General features: G+C 43.8%; 1 protein-coding gene across 1 annotated transcript in view; it reads left to right on the top strand.

Moving 5' to 3' along the window:
• LOC117547688 (kelch domain-containing protein 8B-like) overlaps positions 1-20,199 on the top strand; it is a 339,181-nt gene that overhangs the window by 80,678 nt on the left and 238,304 nt on the right. The window contains exon 2 of the mRNA XM_034218459.1: positions 18,119-19,431. Within this exon, the coding sequence (XP_034074350.1) occupies positions 19,041-19,431 (391 nt within the window). The 5' untranslated portion in view covers positions 18,119-19,040. The remainder of the gene's footprint in view (positions 1-18,118; positions 19,432-20,199) is intronic.

Here is a 20,199-nt window from a genome sequence, read left to right as displayed (position 1 = left end):
ACTGACCGCCATGAAACCAGAGACAAAAATGCTCTGAGTTCATAAAAGTCAGTCAATGCTTTCCAAAAGCACGAGCAGTGAACTCCAGGCCCACGTGACTGAACTCAAAATTGAAAGAAACAGACTAAGAAATTACGTTAGCTCCATGATCAAAATACTGCCAAAAAGAATTTCATCAATGTCAAAACTGAGGAAAACAAAAATAAACCCCGTGAACTTTGGAAATACTCAATAACCAGCTTGGCTGCAGTAAAAAAACTCAAAACGAGATTTTCTAACCTTAAACATAAAGACAGATAACAGGCTCATCACAGACAAACTGGATGTGGCCAAGTACTTGAACATTTTTTTTCACAAACATAGCCACAACTCTTGTAAATAAATTACCCTCCCACTCAGGGCTTTTTGGAGTAGATCACATCATGACCTACTACAAAAACCTAGGGGTACGCAAAGATGATTTCAGTCTAGCAAGGGTAACAACAGCAGAGGTACTCATTAAACTGAGCGCCCTCCAACCTAACAAGGCCACTGGCCACGACAATATCCCCTCCAAATCCTCAGAGACACAGCAACCGCCATCTCACCAGTCATAGCTCACATAATTAAACCTCTCCATTAAACAGGGAAAGTACCCAAAGACTTCAAAATTGCAAGAGTAACCCCCCTGCACAAAAAGGGCAGCAAATTGGACCCAGGCAACTACCGCCCTGTTTCTATACTTACCTCCATCTCGAAAGTCATGGAAAAAATAGTATATGAACAGGTCGAAAAGTACCTCGCGGAAAATAAACTAATCTATGAATTTCAATCTGGCTTTAGAACATCCCACTCCACTGACACATGCCTTCTTTATTTGAGCGACCACATCAAACAAGAGGTGGACGAGGGCAAGTACTGCGGCATGGTGATGCTGGACCTACAAAGGCTTTCGACACTGTCAATCACCCCATTCTGATTGACAAGCTAAAAGCAATTGGTTTTGATAAACTATCGGTGAGCTGGATGCAATCCTACCTGGAGGGGAGAGAACAGATGGTGGAGGTAAACGGTACTCTGTCCCCCCCCCTCCCAGTGAGCTGTGGTGTTCCACAAGGAAGCATATTAGGTCCGTTACTGTTCCTAATTTATGTAAATGACATGTCATCAGCATGTGACTGCAACTTGTTCCTGTTCGCGGACGACTCAGCCCTGCTGGTCTCTGGCAGGAACAGGTTGCAGGTTGAAAAAACCCTCAGCTCCGAGCTCGGCAGAATCTGCACCTGGCTCGCCGATAATAAATTATCATTACACCTGGGTAAAACAGAGTCCATTCTCTTCGGTTCGAAACATAATCTCAGCAAATCCGACGACTTCTCAGTTGCAGTGGGCGATATTATTGTCACAAGTAAGAAGGAAATTACATACCTAGGATCTATTCTTGAGGCAAACCTCTCCTGTGACAAAATGGCATCCAATGTAATAAAAAAAGTCAATCAAAGAACTAGATTCCTCTACCGGATCTCCTCTCTGGTAAACAAAAACACCCTGAAAACTCTGGCAGGAGCACTCATTCAAGGGTACTATGACTATGCTTGCACATCATGGTACCATAGCACCTCCAAGGCGCTAAAAATAAAACTTCAAACATCGCAAAATAAACTGGTCAGACTACTGCTTGACCTTTCATCTAGAACCCACCTCACCTCTGCCCACTTTGACAACCTAGGATGGCTTAGAGTAGACGACAGAGTACAGCTACTTGCAATGGGCCTGGTCTACAAGATCCACTACACCTCTATGGTACCCATGTACATGTCAAAATTCTTCCCAAAGGTCAAGGAATACCATGATCATAACACCAGAGGGAGCTCCACAAATCATGTGAAACCCAGATTTGGCACAAAAAGGTGGAATACACGTTTCGCAATTATGCCACATCAAGGTGGAACGCTCTTCCCACAACTGTAAAGGAAAGTAAAACTATACTTACCTTCAAAACCTCTCTTAAAGAGCACCTTCGGGGGAGAGCATTGCAAAACTGGCCCTGGTAATGGTACAAAACTCAACCTGTCGTTCAATGGACAGCTTCCCCCGCCCCCCCATCTATGTATATACTCGCATTTTAGACTCTGTTACTAACTGTATATCTGTAGACTTGGTATGTCTTAAATGTCCGGTTAGGATGTATTAGAACGAAATCTAAAATGAAAATTGTAAATAAGCAATCTGTATGTAAAAAACCACCTGTATGTAAATTGTAAATAAGCCATCTGTATGTCTTATATGTCTTAAATGACATGATGAATTGGAAATGGGGGACCCTGATGTAAACAAGACGAAAGTCTTTCTCTGGTCTGCATCCCCTTAACAATTGTATGTTTTGAGCTGTACTGTACTGTACCCAATATACAAGCTGTTAATAAACTTTTCAATCAATCAATCAAAAAACTAATTTCCCTGCTTCTCGTGGTTTCCTTGCGTCCCTCCATGCTTCCCTGGTGGGAGGGACTAAACGCAGGGAAACGACGCAAGTGAGGGAAGCAAGGATTTCATTTAATCGACCTGAGAAGCAGCCCGGGCTGCGGTGGTTTGTTGATACATGTCGTCTTCTTCTGTTTGCTTTAATCGAGGCTGTGTAGTTCTGCAGTGCCCCCATGGTCAGTAAATGGAAGTACTACAAAGAACTGCGTTTAGTGCAATTATTTCACAAGTTTTGTTATATACACAGCTCGGAAAAAATTACCGAGGTCCGGACCTCGGTGACCTCAATGGTGGATACGGCCATGGCTGTCAGTTAGGGTTTATGTGATTATTGTCTTCTGAGATATCTTTAGAGTTGCTTGTAAACTCATAAAACAACATGTTTCAAATAAATTATGTTCCTGCAAAAAAGCTGTTTAAAAAGCAGCTACATGGAGCCGGTTTATAATTTAGAATACGCCAGTTAAGCACTGTTGCTTCATACTGGATGTAGTTTGTTGTTGATTATTGCACAACTTCCATTCTTGCAAGGATAATGAATACATGTATCATGATTTTGAAGACCAAGCCGGTGACGAGTGATATTTTTCTAACACGTACACCACATACATCATTCATAAACAAAGTTACATGCCAAATCAGATCCCCTGACCTCAAGATATTTTTTGGTTATTTTAACCTTGAATAATTGCTAGTATGTGTCTTTTTTATTCATTTATGAATCCGCAGTTCCAGCTGTCTCCATCATCATCATCATCATCATCATCATCATCATCCACATAAGCTTAATGGCTTTAGAAGTCACATACTGAAAGAATCCCCAGGAGGGTTCTGGGAGTATTCCACTGATGTTCCTGTCGTCACAAGGGAGGACTCCCAGCTGAGCTGATGATTATATATACTTTGTTATCTTAGTAGAGACCCTTGGGCCAACTTCTCTAAAACCTCTCCATCACTATTAAGCTGTGTATTTCAGGAACCAAGTCACAGGGTAACAATAACAGCTTCATTTTTGCTCTAAGCTAAAAAAAACTGTGGTTTTTGTGGTCTATGTTACTGCTACTCTGCAAGAATTAGTCTCAGTGCTTAAATATACTTAGAAAATGCTTAAGGATGATGTTCCTATGTGTTCTGATCAGTTTCACATCTCAAAATGTATTAACATCATTTCATGCACCAAACTAAATACCTTTGGGACTGTGGCTACATTCATGCTAATACATAACAATATCCATTCACACTTCATTTAGCACAGTTTAACAAATAATCCCTGTCTACACTGACACTTCTAAAGAGCAGATCATGTGAGCACCCCCCACACAGCCACAAACCATGCCTTTAAACGTCCGCTCAATAGGGCGGTGGAGAAGCAGATGGTAGTAAAATGTTTAAAATAAAATAATGATGTCGTTACTAGATACAGTACATGTACATTAGTTTATTGCCAAGAGCTGTCTCTTGAGCTGGTTAAGGCTAGGTATTGACCCAAAGGGGCAAGAGTCATAATAGCCCATTGGTCTGGGTACAGGACCTTAACAGAATAGTTAATGGTTACCTCGCACATGCAAAACGTTTAAATAATAGCTTGCCTCCTGTAAGTGTTATTAGTTGCAGAATTTAACTTCACAACAGCTACAGGCATAGTCACAAGTTCAGCAATGCTTGTTATTATTATTACATGTCATTTGTTAGACGCTTTTATCCAAAGTGACTTACATTGAGTACACAGGAGCAATTTGGGGTGAAGTGTCTTTCCCAGGGACACAACGACATGCTGACTGCAGTGGGACTCGAACTTGCTACCCCCTGATTCGAAGTCCAGCACACTTTCCACTGAGCCACAGCCTCCCCGGATTCCTTATCCGAGTTTAATTAACCACTGGTGGTCAAGGCTAGTGTTGTTTATTGCCTCGAAATAATCACATGACGGAAGCAAGAAAATCCAGGTAGGTTATTCATGACTGATAAGACCCATACAGGAACTGATAGTTAGAGTCTTTGTCATCATTTTCAAAGCTCTTTGTTTCTGAAAGTTCAGACTTAAACGCAATCCCTCGGTCTCCAACTCATACGAGGTCAGCAGTTTTCTAAAGTCTCAGATTTGTTGTTGTCTTTTTATTATGGCTTTTTCCTGTAACTGTTGTCGGTGAAGTTTCTGTTCAGTACCACTAACCAGCTGTCCTTGTTAGCATGGACTGACGAGGGCCTCACAGGGTCATGATGGTTGATAAGCCTCTACTGCCAAATATATTATTACCATGGTATGGTGGTGCTTTGGATTCATTTTTTTCTTCTTGATCATTTAAAGTTTTCTCTAGTGTTCATCATTATGCAAGGCTGTTGTTGGCAAGATGTTGATATAACCCCATGTTAAGGTGTATTTGCATAATGTTGTTTTCCTATGGAGAGAGCATAGCAGCGGACTTCATGGAAGCGCTGGTGTCGTGGCCCGCTAAAATTGGCTCCAAGTGTTATGCACCAAGTTCTAATTATTTTAACTTTAAGTCTAATGATTGCCACTGATGTTTTGACATGCATCCAATCAGTTCTCAGCTGCATCCTGAAGGCAGCTTAAGAGTCTGAGTAGGACACCTTTTTAGCTCAAGTGTCATAGTGCATACTAGGCTAAATGAACACCACTGCCAGTGAAGCTATAAGGAGAAGCATTGAGTTGGTCATTTCTTTTACCTCACTAAATTTGACCATTGCATGTATGATATATGTGTAATGTGTGTATATGTAAAGCGCTTTGAGTAATTGAAAAAGCGCTATAATAAATGTAAGGAATTATTATTATTATTATTAAATTTAAACCTTTACACATTCTCTGAGTTAAACTGAATTTCAGGATCTTTAAGCAGTCACACCTCTGTAAGTGCTCTCTCACTTCCACTTGCTGTGTTATCCCCTGCTTCGAGCTGTTATTCTCCTGTAGGCTCATTGCATTAAGCTGCCAGCATGTGTTTCTAGTAGGGACAGAGCACCCAGGGGAGTGTTGGTCACAGTCTCATCTGCCATGCAGGCTCAAACCATACACAGCTCATAACTAGACACTATACTAATCTCCAGCAGCTGAACATTGGCAGAACGGTGTGTACTTTTACTACTGGTATTATATAATTAAGCATCTATAATAAGATCCTAAAAGGGGCACCTACTTTAATTTCAACAAAAATAAATGGATGAATTAATCTTGGCCTCTAGTAAACCTATTTATGGCATTACCAACAGGGAGATGAGAAGGACTGAGAGTGAGAGGATAGAAACGCTATTTTCCAGGAATTAACTAAATTAAATATATTTGCATAATTTTGAGTTGGTCATGCCCGCTTATATCTCTGGCAGACTCACTGGAGGCAAAAGAGGAAGGACTGATGTCTCATTTCCTCTTAGAGGTGTCTCAGATGTTACATTTAGCAGAAAGACTTACATGTTGTACATCAAATGTTACCGAGCTCTTGTGAATATATCCCTATCTTAAAAAAGCAAGCTTTTATGGCAGATTCTATTTTCTAAGAAAGCAGTAGGCGTTTCGGCTTTTTAAAAAAAAAACACAGAACACTGATTAAGGAAGGGACGAATTAAAACTCAGATAACCTTTTTATTTAGTTGCGTTCATGCACAACATAAATCTTCAAATTGAACAACACACTTTCAGACACACAGAAACGCTCATCAAATAAAGTGTTGGCAACATTATTCAACAAGTTGTTGAGATACAGACTCAACACAAACCCTAGCCACTTGTTGCACCTTTATCTTTAAAGGGGCGCTATTATGCTTAATTTTCAGGTTTCATAATTGTATGTAGTGTCTCTACGGTGACATATCTCCATGCTTTAATGTTCAGAAAGCTCTTTATTGTTCTCATACTGCCTGTGCTGCAGCACCTCTTTTCACCCTCTGTCTGAAACCAGAGCCCAGTCTGCTCTGATTGGTTAGCTGGTTGACTCTTTTGCGATTGGTCAACCACATATGCCCATTTTCCACCAAACCGGTTCCAGGGCCAGTTCCGGGCTACAGCCTGATTTAGCTCGGGTCTTCCTGTTTCCACCGCAGCGGAGCCGGCTCTAAGCACCGGAAACCGGTTCTTAGCTGACCCCACTCGGCTGCCCGGCAAGAACCAATAACTTCAGGCTTACGTCGGAGGAGGGGGGCGGAACTAACCTAATCAAGAACAACAAAATGCCACTAATTCTGTTCAGCAACACACACAACTACGAACCAGGATGGATGCCAGTAAAGCAGCAGTGGACCGCTGAATAATAATAATAATAATAATAATAATAATACATGATATTTATATAGACAATCAAATCAATCAAAGGGCAAACAAGACATAAAGGAAGCCGGGGGACCAAGAAAGGGCTAGGGCCCGAAGGCCAGGGTGAACAGGTGTGTTCTTAACCCATTTAATCCCACATTTTTCCCAGACATGAAAATATCCAAATCTTGTGTCATTAGTAACCCTTTGAAAAAATCAATCATTGTTTTTAAAAAAACTCGTGGAAAAGTAGTTGAAATGTTATGTTTTATGCCCGGTCACAATTGTGACCGGTGGGATTATGTGTTGCCGTGAAAATACATATATTGAATTAGCATACTTCTCCAATGCAGTCATGCAAATTTGTATACATCCCAGCCTAGTTATCTACACATTTAAAACTCTGTCACTGGCAATCCCCATCAAATTCTAGTTAGACTTTTTACACAACAAAATTCCTGATACAACACCAATATGAACAACCATCAACGTTTTTCAACATTTATATTTTAGTGCAACATGTATTGAAACATTAATATTATACAACTGTTGTAACATTTGAACTTTTACTTTAGTGCAATATTTGTAACATTGTCTTTCTGATATTTTAGTGCAACATTCACAAACAACTGTACAGCCAGTTGTGTGATTCATTCACATTGAACATAAAAGGTAACATTTAGAAAAGGTAGCATGTACTGTAGAATAGGTGTCCTACACTGAACAAAAATGCAATATATATATCATAGGCTTTAGAACCAAGTACACGATTAGTTTGTGCATCACTATTTTGAACTACAATCTACTGATTGATTAACTTGAACTTCTTTTCCAAAACATTCCAGTCATTTTGGAGTTTTCCCCTTTGTCATGGACTTGTCCTTTGTACTTCATCTCCACAGCCTTTATTGGGTCTGCTTTGTTTTTTTTGATAGCTATTACAGCCTCTTTGCATTCACTTATAGTTCCCTTTCTACTGTCCATGGTACATCTTGAAGCACTCAATGGGCAGTGGTGGTTTGCATTTCTCACATGCATAGGTAGTGTGATTGTCACAGTGACGACATCTCTGGAACCGATGCATCGTGTTGATTGGCCAGTGAGATGATTTGTCATATCTTGCCTGATGTTCAACAGTAGCTTCCAGCAGAGATCTCCTGCCCTGGCTCAGTGGTTTTGTGCCAAACTTTTGCATAAGTGACTGCGCCACTATCCTTGAGAAGGTGAGCAGATCAATGGTCCCTCCCATAATGTCTCTGTAAAAGAAATGGCTGTTCACAAGTGCACTGTTGAGAGACCATGCAAAGATGGGCTACCACCACTTCTTTGACCTGATCGAGATATGGTATCTTGATACCTGTTGGTCATGAATGTCAACACCACCCATGTGCTCATTGTATAGGTTGATGCATTTTGGTTGTGGGACTTTGTCAAATGTACGTCGCTCCTTGTTCCATCTCTTGACAAAGGTCTCACTGTATTTCTCCTCCATGTTTGTTGCCACTGTGACAACATTATTGTCTCTCCAACGGACCAGCAACTTGTCTCCTTGGGTCAAAACCTCAGATGTTCCCCGAGATAACTTCATGAATTCTTTCTGGGGCTTGAATGGGACATCAAACAGACGATTGTGCCTCATTGTTCCAGAGCTCCCATATCTTCTTTTTGTCATTTCAACAAGGAGTCCAAGAGAAGTGAAGAGGTTGTCATGGATGAACTTGCAACCTTGAGGCACCTGATTTTGCTCTGCAAGACCAAGGACAACACTGGGTCCCTGACCTAACCCCGTCTCAGGGAGGAGAGTGTGGGATCCACCATATGGCTCCATGTGATGCATGTAACCACTGGATGAGGCAAGGCTCCATAGTTTGTAACCAAAGCGGATTGGTTTACCTCTTATGAATTGCTTACATCCATGGCGACCATAGTATCTGATCATGCTCTCATCCACCGACAGCCATTCCTGAAATGGCATGACTTTGTATGACTGATTGAGCTCGGAGAAGATGGGTCTAACTTTAAAAAATGGGTCGTCAGTGATCTTTGTGTTGTCAACCACATGAATTGAGGCCATTATTTCATCAAAGCGATTTCTACGCATTGCATCTGAAATGCTTTCATTGTGTACATCACTGTCAAGTGACCAGTACATGTGTCTTCTTGGAACAGAGCTGTACCCAGAAGTGATAAGGATCCCATAAAATGTGAGGAGCTCCTCCATACTCAGATACAGTTGCTGGTCCTTGGTCTGGGTGGAGTAGAGGTTGGACATTTCAATGGTGATCTCTCTTAGGGTAGGTGGATACATTAGTAAGAAAACATCCATTGGATCAGGGCAACTTTGTTTTATACATTCTGCAGCATTTGGGCTGTATACTGTGTTTTTTGGAATAACAGTGGAGGCGGGCCTCTTCGATCGTTTGAACACTCGATCTTTATTTTTGACAACCTGCAGCTTTGCCCTTGGCTTTTCTGACTGGACCTTCTGGCTAATAGAGGCCACTGGCTCTTTATCATGAACAGCGGAGGGGGGTGTGGAAGGGGTAGTGGTGAGGGGGATGTCATCATCATTGATAACGTTGTTCCTGTCATGATCAGTTTGCTAAAGTTCAGCATATGCATTCGACAGCCTGGCTGGCAAATGGCCTGACTCCCCCTCATAGTCCATATCTGACCCATCGCTATCACAATCACTGAGGAAAGCATCTTTCTCAGTTTGAGGGATAACTGTAATGTTGCATGCCTTATCAGGGCTGTCACCTAGATCCAACATATCCAGAACTTGACTCAAGGTAAAGCTAAAAGAAACAACACATTAAGAAATTAGGTTAAAAGACTATGTATGTGTAATACCTAGATGCACTGTGTTATCCCGCCGGTCACTATTGTTGCCGTCAACATGTTTACTCTTTCTGTTTCCACATTAAAAAAAGTTAAGTTATTGCAAATGCATTTATTAATACTATATACCTTAAAGATTATGTTTACCAAAAATCATTGTACTATCTTTACGTTAACATTCTTTACTAACCCTTTTTATGGGAGCTTTGAGGCAGCCATCCTCTTCTCTTGGTGCAACCAGGAAGTGAACAGCTCAAGTCATGTGACATTTTACACTAAACATGTGACACTGCACATATTTCATTGAGACCTTTTATTTATCCAATATTTTCTGGAAATACATTGATATAGGGACGGGTGGCGCAGTGTTGTGACCAATGGGATTAAATGGGTTAATGCTGATTTGAAGATGTCCAGGGAGGCAGCATAACGGATCTCGGCAGGAAGTGCATTCCAGAGGGTGGGGGCCGCAACACTGAACGTCCTGTCACCAACAGTTCGGAGGCGAGAGCGGGGGATGGAGAGCAGGCCTGTGTCTGAGGACCGCAGACTCCGAGAAGGGGTGTAGGGAGGGAGGAGGTCCGATAAGTACTGGGGGGCGAGGGTATGGAGGGACTTGTACGTGAGGATGAGTGTTTTGTACTGAATCCGGGACTTGACCGGCAGCCAGTGGAGGTGGATGAGGGTGGGGGTGATATGTTGCCATGGCTTGGTGCGGGTGAGAAGCCTGGCGGCAGAGTTCTGGACGTATTGGAGCCTGTCCAGGGTTTTGCTGGGAACCCCGGAACATTGCAGTAGTCCAGACGGGATGTGTTGAAGGTGTGTACAAGTGTTTCTGCCACAGAGTCAGAAAGGGGCATTAAAGATGTCCTGTCCCCTTAGCCTATCATGTACAATGTGTTGGAGTGCTAGCCAATGAAATGCGAGTGTTACATAGTGATGTCACTATGTTATTGAAGTAAAAAAAGAGTCCAACAGAGGTGTTTTTTAAGCCTTGGGGAGGATGGAGGAGAGTGTGTGTGAAGGACAGGGGTGCACATAACTTTTTTGCCCTGGTTCTCAAAGGAGCACCTGGAGATGTTGCTTGGTGCTCATCCTTAAAATGAAATAAATAAACCGGCCTTTATTTTCCAGACACACGGCACTGAACACACAGAGGTGAACACAGAACACACATGCAGAGGTGAACACAAGACAACATTAGCACGACCAGTAATCCTACAAGCTGTCATCACTTCCCTCCTGACTGTTCTTCTCACTGTGTTTCTCTCTGTCAGACATGGTAGCTGATGATGTAGGCCTACTTCTTTCTCTCTGGTTGAGTCTGCGATTAGCTGCTCGCATCCACAAGTCAACAGCTGGGTTTGGGTCGAAAGTCCAGTTTTAAAAGGATATTTTTGGTTACTGTCCTATAGTATACATTGGAATGATTTCAAACCTGTTTATCCCAATAATTATAAAGGAGTGCCTTGAAAATATGTGTTTACATAAATTGTGACCAAACCGTTTGAACTTAGACTAAAGTGAACTATCTAAACACTCAGAGTCCTTTACCTCACTGAGCTGTAGTAGCCTATCAGCCTCTCAGTCTGACTGGAGAGGAATCTCCCCCCACATTATTGTAGAAACATCTTCTTCTTCCGTTAGAGCAGCTAGCACGGCACCAGATTCTAATAACAACAGCGCCGGTACCGGTGCACTCTCCCTCGCTCACTCGCACTTTGGCTGTGAGCTGCGGGCGCCAGACAAGCCAACATCCCCCATTTTCATCACTTATAGCGCCCATCGTACAGGGCAAATGAAACGTGTAACCGGGGTGAAAAGGGTGTTACATTTACTTAATTATGAATATTGGATGAGCCCCAACGGTCAAAAATGTTTTTTTCCCTCCCAGAACTACCAGCGCAGCGCCTCCACAGATCTGGCGCCCTAGGCGAAAATCAATTAAGGTTACCTGTTAAAAGGAAAAACGAACAAGTGAGCAAAGGAAGTGTGGCTCAGAAAGGGAAGGTGTCAAAGAAGGAGTCGATGTGTTCCTCCTCTCAGCCAGAGGGAGTCTCAGAGGACTCAGAGGACAGTGACAGTGAGTCATTTTTTGACATCGTTGAGGTAGCAAAGGGAGAGGAGTATTCTTTCCAGAGGATCAGATCCTTTCTGGCGGAAACTAAGGGGTGGAGGGGGGTGAAGTTAGATGACTTTTTTGCAGATTTGCAGATCTTCCACAATACTGCCAGGGTTCTCATGCGGCGCAAAGAAGCCTTAGGGGAACCTTTCTTCAGCGGCCCAGAGAAGGCTCGGTTAAAGAAGATACTTCAGAGGATTAGAGGGGAAACTGCAAAGAATGATGAATAAGTACATCTTGGTTTTATTTTTATTTTTATTTTTTTCTTCAGCCAGGTTTTTGATTTTGTTAGGATGCAACTATAATTTCATTATGAGTGACATAAAGCTGGGCTCTCTAAACATTAACGGTGCTCGAGGGGAGAGAGCATCTTTATTTACTTTATTAGGAAACAAGAGTTTAAATGTAACGTTTCTCCAGGAAACTCACAGCACTGCTGAGAACGAGAGTGACTGGAGGAGGGAATGGGGGGGAGGGCTTCTTCAGCCATAAGCGCAGCAATAGTGGAGGGGTTGCCATTCTCTTTGCGAGGGGCTTTACACCCTTCTCCTGTACGGTCGATGAGGTCATCCCAGGACACTTGCTCAAAATAAATGCTGAATTTGAAAAAGTTAAAATATGTTTTATAAATATTTATGCTCCCAGTGTGGGCGCGGAGAGGCTTTTGTTTTTTGAGAAACTAAAACACACTCTTAGCACCTGTGATAGTGGGGAGTATCTGTTCCTGGGGGGTGACTTCAACTGCACAGAGAACCCTGTGCTGGATAGGAACCACCAGGAACCACATGCGGCCTCGAAGAGTGCCTTAATGAGACTAACAGAAAGCTTTGAGCTGTGTGATGTTTGGAGGCACTTCCACCCGGGCCAGCGGCAGTACACGTGGGTGCACTCTAGGGATAACCTGTTGTCTCTGGCTAGGCTGGATCGTGTCTATGTTTTTAATCATCACATTAATGTAAGCAGAAGCTGCTCCATCAGTCCAGTGGGAATCTCTGACCATTCCCTCGTACAAGTCTCAGTTTTTATTAATCATGTTAAGTGTAATAGTGCGTATTGGCACTTTAATGCTTCTCTGTTGGCCGACAACCATTTTAAAAATGTTTTTTAATTATTTTGGGAAAACTACCGTTTATCTAAGAGAGAGTACAATTCTCTTCAGCAGTGGTGGGATGTAGGTAAAGTGAAGATCAAGCAGCTTTGCCAACAGTACACTTTCAATGTCACAAAGGACATGGCTAGATCTCTGAGAGCTCTGGAGAGAGAAGTGGTGGAGCTGCAGGGATTGGCAGACTCCACAGGAGAGCGAGAACATGTTGAAGTTTTCAAAAGTAAAAGCTCAGCTTTATCTGACCTGCTGGGGTTTTCTGCTCAGGGTGCTCTGGTCAGATCCCGGTTTCAGAACATCGTGAAAATGGATGGTCCCTCTCACTTGTTCTTTGGTCTCGAGCGTAAGAATGGTCAGAGGAGGCTGATGCACTCCCTGCGATCCAATGCTGGGCAGCTGCTTCAGGAGTCCGCCGACATTCGTCAGTGTGCTGTGGAGTTCTACAAAGAGCTCTACAGAACAGAGTTCCAGGCCGAGCCAGAGGTGGCGCAGTCGTTCTATGAGGGCCTTCCTAACGTCCCTGAGGAGGACCATGCTGAGCTGGAGGCGGAGCTCTCTGCCCAGGAGTTGCAGGAGGCCCTGCAGAGCATGCAGAGTGGGAAGGCTCCTGGCATAGACGGCCTGCCTGCAGACTTCTATAAGGCTCTCTGGCCAGTTATAGGTGACGACCTGCTGAGTGTGCTCAGAGACAGTCTAAGTAACGGGAGGTTGCCTCTGAGTTGCAGGAGAGCTGTGCTCACTCTCCTCCCTAAGAAAGGAGACCTGCAGGAGATTAAGAACTGGCGTCCTGTGTCTCTACTCTGTACCGACTACAAGCTGCTTTCCAAAGTGTTAGCGACGAGGCTGAGAAAAGTGATGGAGCATGTCATTCACGTAGACCAGACATACTGTGTACCCAGCAGGTTGATAACTGACAACGTGACTTTAATTCGAGATGTTTTGGACCTCTCCGGTTCATTGGGCTGTGAGCTTGGTCTGATTTCTCTAGACCAAGAAAAGGCTTTTGACCGAGTTGAACACCGGTACTTGTGGCAGACGCTGGAAGCTTTTGGGTTCAGCTCTGGTCTCATAGCCAAGATCCAGGTCTTGTACAGGGACATTGAGAGTGTACTGAAGATAAACGGTAGTTTGTGTGCTCCTTTTGAAGCTCAGAGAGGAGTCCGACAGGGCTGCTCTTTGTCCGGGATGCTCTACTCCCTGGCCATAGAGCCTTTTTTACACCGGTTAAGGTCAAAGTTACAGGGTTTCTCTTTTCCTGGCTGTAGGGATGTTTTTAAATTGTCTGCGTATGCGGATGACATAATGGTCTTTGTTAAAAAACAAGATGACATCAATGTTTTAACTGAAACTGTGAGCAATTTTTGCAAAATCTCATCTGCTAGAGTCAACTGGGGGAAAAGTGAGGCCTTAGCAGTAGGAGAGGGCAGTATTGACAGCTTGTTGTTACCTGGGGGCCTTGGTTGGAAAAGGGCAGGGTTAAAGTACCTGGGTATTTATCTTGGTGATGACACATTTTGTTTGAAAAACTGGGACGGGCTTATAGAGAAAGTGGAAGGCCGGTTAAAGAAGTGGAAGTGGATCCTTCCCAAACTTTCTTTTAAAGGGAGAATCCTTATTTTAAACAACCTTGTTTCCTCCATGCTGGCTCACCGGCTGGCGTGCACCGACCCACCCGTAAACCTGCTGTCCAGGGTGCAGGCTCTCATGGTGGACTTCTTCTGGGACCGCATGCAATGGGTCCCTCAGAGCGTCCTGTTCCTGCCAAAGGAGGAGGGGGGACATGGCCTGGTTCACCTGGCAAGCAGAGGGGCAGCCTTCAGGCTCCGGTTCGTCCAGAGGTTCCTGACTGGACCTGCTGACCTGGTCTGGAGAGACCCGTAGCTCGGGCCTTATTGGAGCGCTGTGGTGGGCTGGGTCTGGCTGAGTCGCTGTTCCTAATGGACCTGAAAGGATTACGCCTGAACAATCTCTCGGGTTTCTATGGAGGTCTCTTCAAGGTGTGGGGACTACTCAAAAAAGAGAGACCAGAGTGCCGTGGCTCACTGTACTGGCTCCTCAGAGAGCCGGTGGTCCGTGGATCTCGTTTTGTGTGTGGAGTAGGGCCTTCTCTACAACAGAGACTCTGTGAGGAGAGGATCCTCACGCTGGGCCAGGTGGTGGAGGTGTGTGGCCCCGGTCTGGACAACGCTGCAGGCCTGGCCTCACATCTGAGCCTCAGGTCAGTCCGGGTGGTCAGCCTCCTGCTGCAGAGCTGGAAGCAGCAGCTCAGCCAATCAGAGCTGGAAACAGCAGCTCAGCCAATCAGAGCTGGAAGCAGCAGCTCAGCCAGTCAGATCTGGAAACAGCAGCTCAGCCAATCAGAGCTGGAAGCAGCAGCTCAGCCAGTCAGAGCTAGCGCTGATCGCTGCTCACTGTAACGGACTGAAGTCTCCAAATGACAATGACTCTTTTCCAGAGATGCAATGTTTTCCTGATCTCAGTTGTGAGGGTTTTTTGTTAAAGTTGGACAATGTTACTGATTTTAAGTTTAGCACCATGTCCAACAAAACATTTTATTATTTGGTGACAAAGGTTCTGAATCAGAGCAGACTCCAAGAGCGAGTGGACACCCGGTGGAGAGCCCACCTGGGCCTGACGGAGGCTCAGAGGCCTGAGTGGAGAGCGCTCTACAAGCCTCCGCTGACTAAGAGGGGTGGGGACCTCCAGTGGAGGGCTCTCCACGCTGCGGTAGCTGTTAATGCGTTTGTTTCTGTGATCAACCCTACAGTGTCTGACGCCTGTCCTTTCTGTGAACAGAGGGAAACCATTTTTCATTGTTTTACAGAATGTGGTCGACTCCTTTGTCTTTTTCAGTTACTCACTCAGATGTTGATTTTGTTTAATGTGGTTTTTTCTAAGTCAATGTTCATTTTGGGTTGTAGGTACAGCCAGAAGCAAAAGTGCAAAAGTCAGCTTTTGAATTTTTTGCTGGGGCAGGCTAAAATGGCCATCTACCTCAGCAGGAGGAATAAAGTTGCGGGATCATTGGATACCGATGCAGTTTCGATTTTCAAGCGGATGGTTAAAGCAAGACTGAAAGCGGACTACAGTTACTTTTGTTTAACAAAAAATGTGGGAGAATTTGAGGCCATGTGGTGCTTTAAAAATGCTTTGTGTTCTGTGGAGAATGAGGATCTTATTTTCAGTCGTTGTCTGAACTGACAATATGTGTCAATGTGTCTGTTTGGTTATTTGCTTTGTGAATAAAAGTGGTTTGAAAAATCAAATCTCTCTCTCTCTCTCTCTCTCTCTCTATATGTTGGTACGCAAATGCGCCTTTTTTAAAATGACCCGGTGCTCTTTTTGTTGGCCGAGGTGCGCATGCGCACCTGCGCACCAGTTATGTGCAGCCCTGGTGAAGGACCAGGTTCACAGTGTGAGAGAGAAACTCCCTCTGGAGGGAAAACAGACCATTTACATGCACAGAAACCTATATAACACACTACTGGGAGACCCCCCCCCCCGCCTCCCAAAAAAAAGCAGAATAGGGCCTCTTTAAATTGTAAGGGAAACATTGGTTACTTTTGAACATCAAGATGAATAAGGAATATTTGGACATTTCAGGAAATGATTCCCTTTCTTGCTGAAAGTTAGATGACAATATCAATGCCATGCTCATATTCTGACCCTGTATCTAGAAGCATTCCACTGTTACTTCAGCAGCGTCAGTAGTCATGTAATATGTGTACATACAACTTTTGTCAGAATTTTCCCAACTTTTTTATTTGTTATTTTACTTCACTGGATTTCAGTAACATACTGTATGTCAAAGAGAAGTCCACTGATTTAGCATCGCAATGGATTGATTAAAACAAACTGTTGCAGCCAAACCAGAAATCTCGATTGATTTGACTGCATCCTTTCTTCCTTGTTAAAACCTCAAAGCATGAACCACAACACAATCAACTCCTCTTGCCTTTTGCTTTTTCTTTTTAAACTTGAAAAACATATTATTTTAAGTTGACACTTCCCGACCCCTGTCAGATATTTGATGATCCTGAGCTCCTTGGTATTTTCTGTAAATCCTTTCTTGTTTTTTTTTGTAGACACTCAAAGATGTCCAAATATCATATGCAAATAAATCCACACATACATGCAGGTATGGACACATTTACCTCTCTGCTGTCGCTTCTCTTCCTCTCTTTCAAAGGTCATCGTGTCCACAGGGCTCAGACCATTAATTGTGTCTTAGAAGAAGGCATCATTAATTATGCACATAGGGTTACATATAGGACACAGAGGAGAACCTAATGCACACACAGACATATTGTGTTGCATTTCTTGCTCCTTGCACCTGCTAATTGTCACAGCTGAATCCTGAAGTTCATGCACAGCCAGTCATTTCATTGCTGTGATTCTGATTACCACATTCACTGTAATCTGAGTGCGATGCTATTGTACTGAAAGGAATTACCTTTCATTGACTAAGTATAGCTTTTGGTAATCAGCCAAGGGATTTATGATTTCAACCTATAACACACACTTAGCCAAAATGTGCATCTTTCAAATCACAATTTCCTTATAAAGAACGCTGTACTAATTAATGATTCAAAATCTATACCAAATGGGTTTAGTTCCACATATTGATTGATCTCATGTCTTGGTGTAACCCTTGATGTATTGATCAACATTTTTCTGCTGTTTATTGGATTGTTGAATCTATTGTGCTTTTTGGGGTTTCACCTGTCCTGTAATGTGTTATATCAGGTTTTCTGTGCATGTAAATGGTCTGCAAAGGCTAACATCCCTGATTTGAGTTTCTCTCTTTTTTAATACACGCAAAATCAAATATTCGTGAAATGGGGAAGCCAGTCTTAGTCCACATTCATTCAAATGAGGCCAATTGGCGATGTAGATAGCGATATAGATGATCCCTGTAGATGACTTTGTGATTTGAACGCCATATTTCTACTGTTAACTTTGGAGTAGTTGCGCCAAAAGATAATAGTTGCCAGTGTAATAGTTTAGTTGTGGAATCGTGCCTCGGTATTATAAACTACTGTGCAGAGTTTTGAAATCTAATGACCCTCAGAACTCATGGATCTTTTACTTGGACTGCTCTCCAAGGATTGTGTTTGATTGTGTCAATGGTACCAGAAACTACACACACACGCCTTCTTTTTTCAGTCTGAGCGCCTGCTACCTCATTAGTCACTATATAACCACTGGAAAGAATATGACACATAATTGTTCAGCACATAAACAACACATCTACTTCATTTTATTTAAGATTATCTTTTCACTCCCATTTCTTCATCTAATCCTGTGTTGTCTTTTCTTCCAGATTTGGCCCCTCCGAGGGACCCTCATCGCCTCCAAAGCTACCAGGAGGCAGCGAGGCACACAGTTCACAGCGCACTGTGCCTGACAGCAGCCATAGAACAACGCTCGGGGGATTTGGAATCCTGCTTTAAATAAGGGAAGAACATCTTTCTTAAAAAGCAAGGAGCTCCTGCAGTCATTACACTCCCGCAGAGTTTTCTTTTAAAGACTTTGGTTCATCTATTATTTCTTCCACTGTAGACTCTATCACCAAGATAGAGTGCGTGTAGAACTGCAGGTGAATCATTTCATTAACTCTTTGTCATAAAGGCTTTCTCCTGGATTATCAGGGCACTATTGAAGGTCAGCGTTCCTTAACTGTCAGACTCGAGTCTTTGATCGGGTGCCACCGCCCCACTCGTTCGTTTATCCCTTTTTCGACTCCTCAACTCTTGACTTTGAAGGGTTTTTGTGGGATTAAGTTTTATGCCCTTGGACACCCTCTTCAAGCAGCTATTCCCCAGGAATATACTCAAGCCAAAACTTGAAAGAAGATAGCCGCCCGGCAGGATGCGGCGAAGGGAAGGATAAGGCCGGATAGAAAGGAATAGAGGGAAGTGAAGGGCAGATGGCTTCTCTGCGCCGAAAACACCAACAGCAGAATGAATAAAACATTGGAATAGAGAGGGTGTCGTGACATCTGGCTGAGGAGTGAGTGAGATACATTCTCCCTTTTCTTTTCCCTATTCTGCCCACTCCTAGTATCCCTAGCATCATCATTCCTTGTCATCTAACCATCTTTCACTTAACCTCTCTGGACACCCAGGCGCTCAATCAAACAGACAGGAACAAGCTTATTTCAACGTTTAGCGAGTTTCCCCCCCACACCTTCTCTCCCTGGTGCGGCGTGTGATGGTGTGTCCCCTCCTCTCTTTCCTGGAGACATGCCTGTGCAGGAGATGGCGGTGAGTCCTGTCAAGTCGCTGTACTGGGAGCAGTTCCCCCCCATGACGCAGCGCCGCGTCTACTGCACTCCCGTCTACCACGAAGGCCTTCTCTATGTGCTGGGGGGCTGCAGCGAGACCGGCGCCCCCCTGGACAGCGTGGAAGTCCTGGATGTAGAGAGTCAGACGTGGAGCCAGCTGCCCCCACTGCCCACTGCGAGGGCGGGGGCCTCGGCTGTGGCGCTGGGGGGCCAGGTGATGGTGCTCGGGGGCATGAACCAGCAGCAGACCCCTCTGCCGTCCGTGGAGATGTACCACCCCGACGAGGGCAAGTGGGAGACCAAGGCCAGCCTGGGGCAGCCGTCCATGGGGGTCACCACCGTGGAGAGAGGTAAGAAATGGGAATACATGGTTGTAGCGCTGTTCTTCAAAGCAGATGTTGGTTGAGATGGTTATGAATATATATGGTTGTGATGTTTGATGAGACCAAGATGGACCAGGTCGGTTCCAGTTTGGGTCAGTTGGTAGATTTGTTGACATGTTTGACACGATACAAAATGACACGTAATACTCTCCTGTCAGAGCAACATTGACGGCTCCATTTGCAACGGGACAAACATGGAAACCAGATTCAACATTACAATCACTGAGGAGGACATGTTCAAGACCCTTTAACGTACATCTGATCCAGGATTGACCTGCATGATGATTATGGTGCGTTCACACTGGACTTTTACATACCTGGCTGCTTGTACATACTTTTAACATGCACAAAGCAGCAGTAGTGTTTATTTAAAACATTCAGTATCTAGGTTTGTACATGGAGATAAGCCCCGCCCCCTCTCAGGCGCATCTTTGATTGAAACACAAATTATGCCGCGGGAATGCAATGACCGCAAGTAACACAAGGCTAATCTTTGCTTTGCGTTTGGTATCAACGCACCATTATATAATTAAATAGGCGACTGATGACTTCCCTCTGGTGGGAATAGATAGTGTTTTACAGGTTCCATCCCATTCTATACTTAAGCATGAATAACATTTTTTGTATTGATGACTTGCAGATTGTTCGTGATTCCAGAGTTGTTCTTTGGTGGTCTTGAATATTACTTATCCACATACACAATCTTTGTTTGACAGTTGGACTGTATTGCAGTGC

The sequence above is a fragment of the Gymnodraco acuticeps genome, unplaced genomic scaffold, assembly GCF_902827175.1.
Source record: "Gymnodraco acuticeps unplaced genomic scaffold, fGymAcu1.1, whole genome shotgun sequence".
In the NCBI taxonomy this organism is placed as follows: domain Eukaryota; kingdom Metazoa; phylum Chordata; class Actinopteri; order Perciformes; family Bathydraconidae; genus Gymnodraco; species Gymnodraco acuticeps.
The sequence above is the reverse complement of the archived record's forward strand: the minus strand, read 5'-3'. Positions and strand labels throughout refer to the sequence as shown.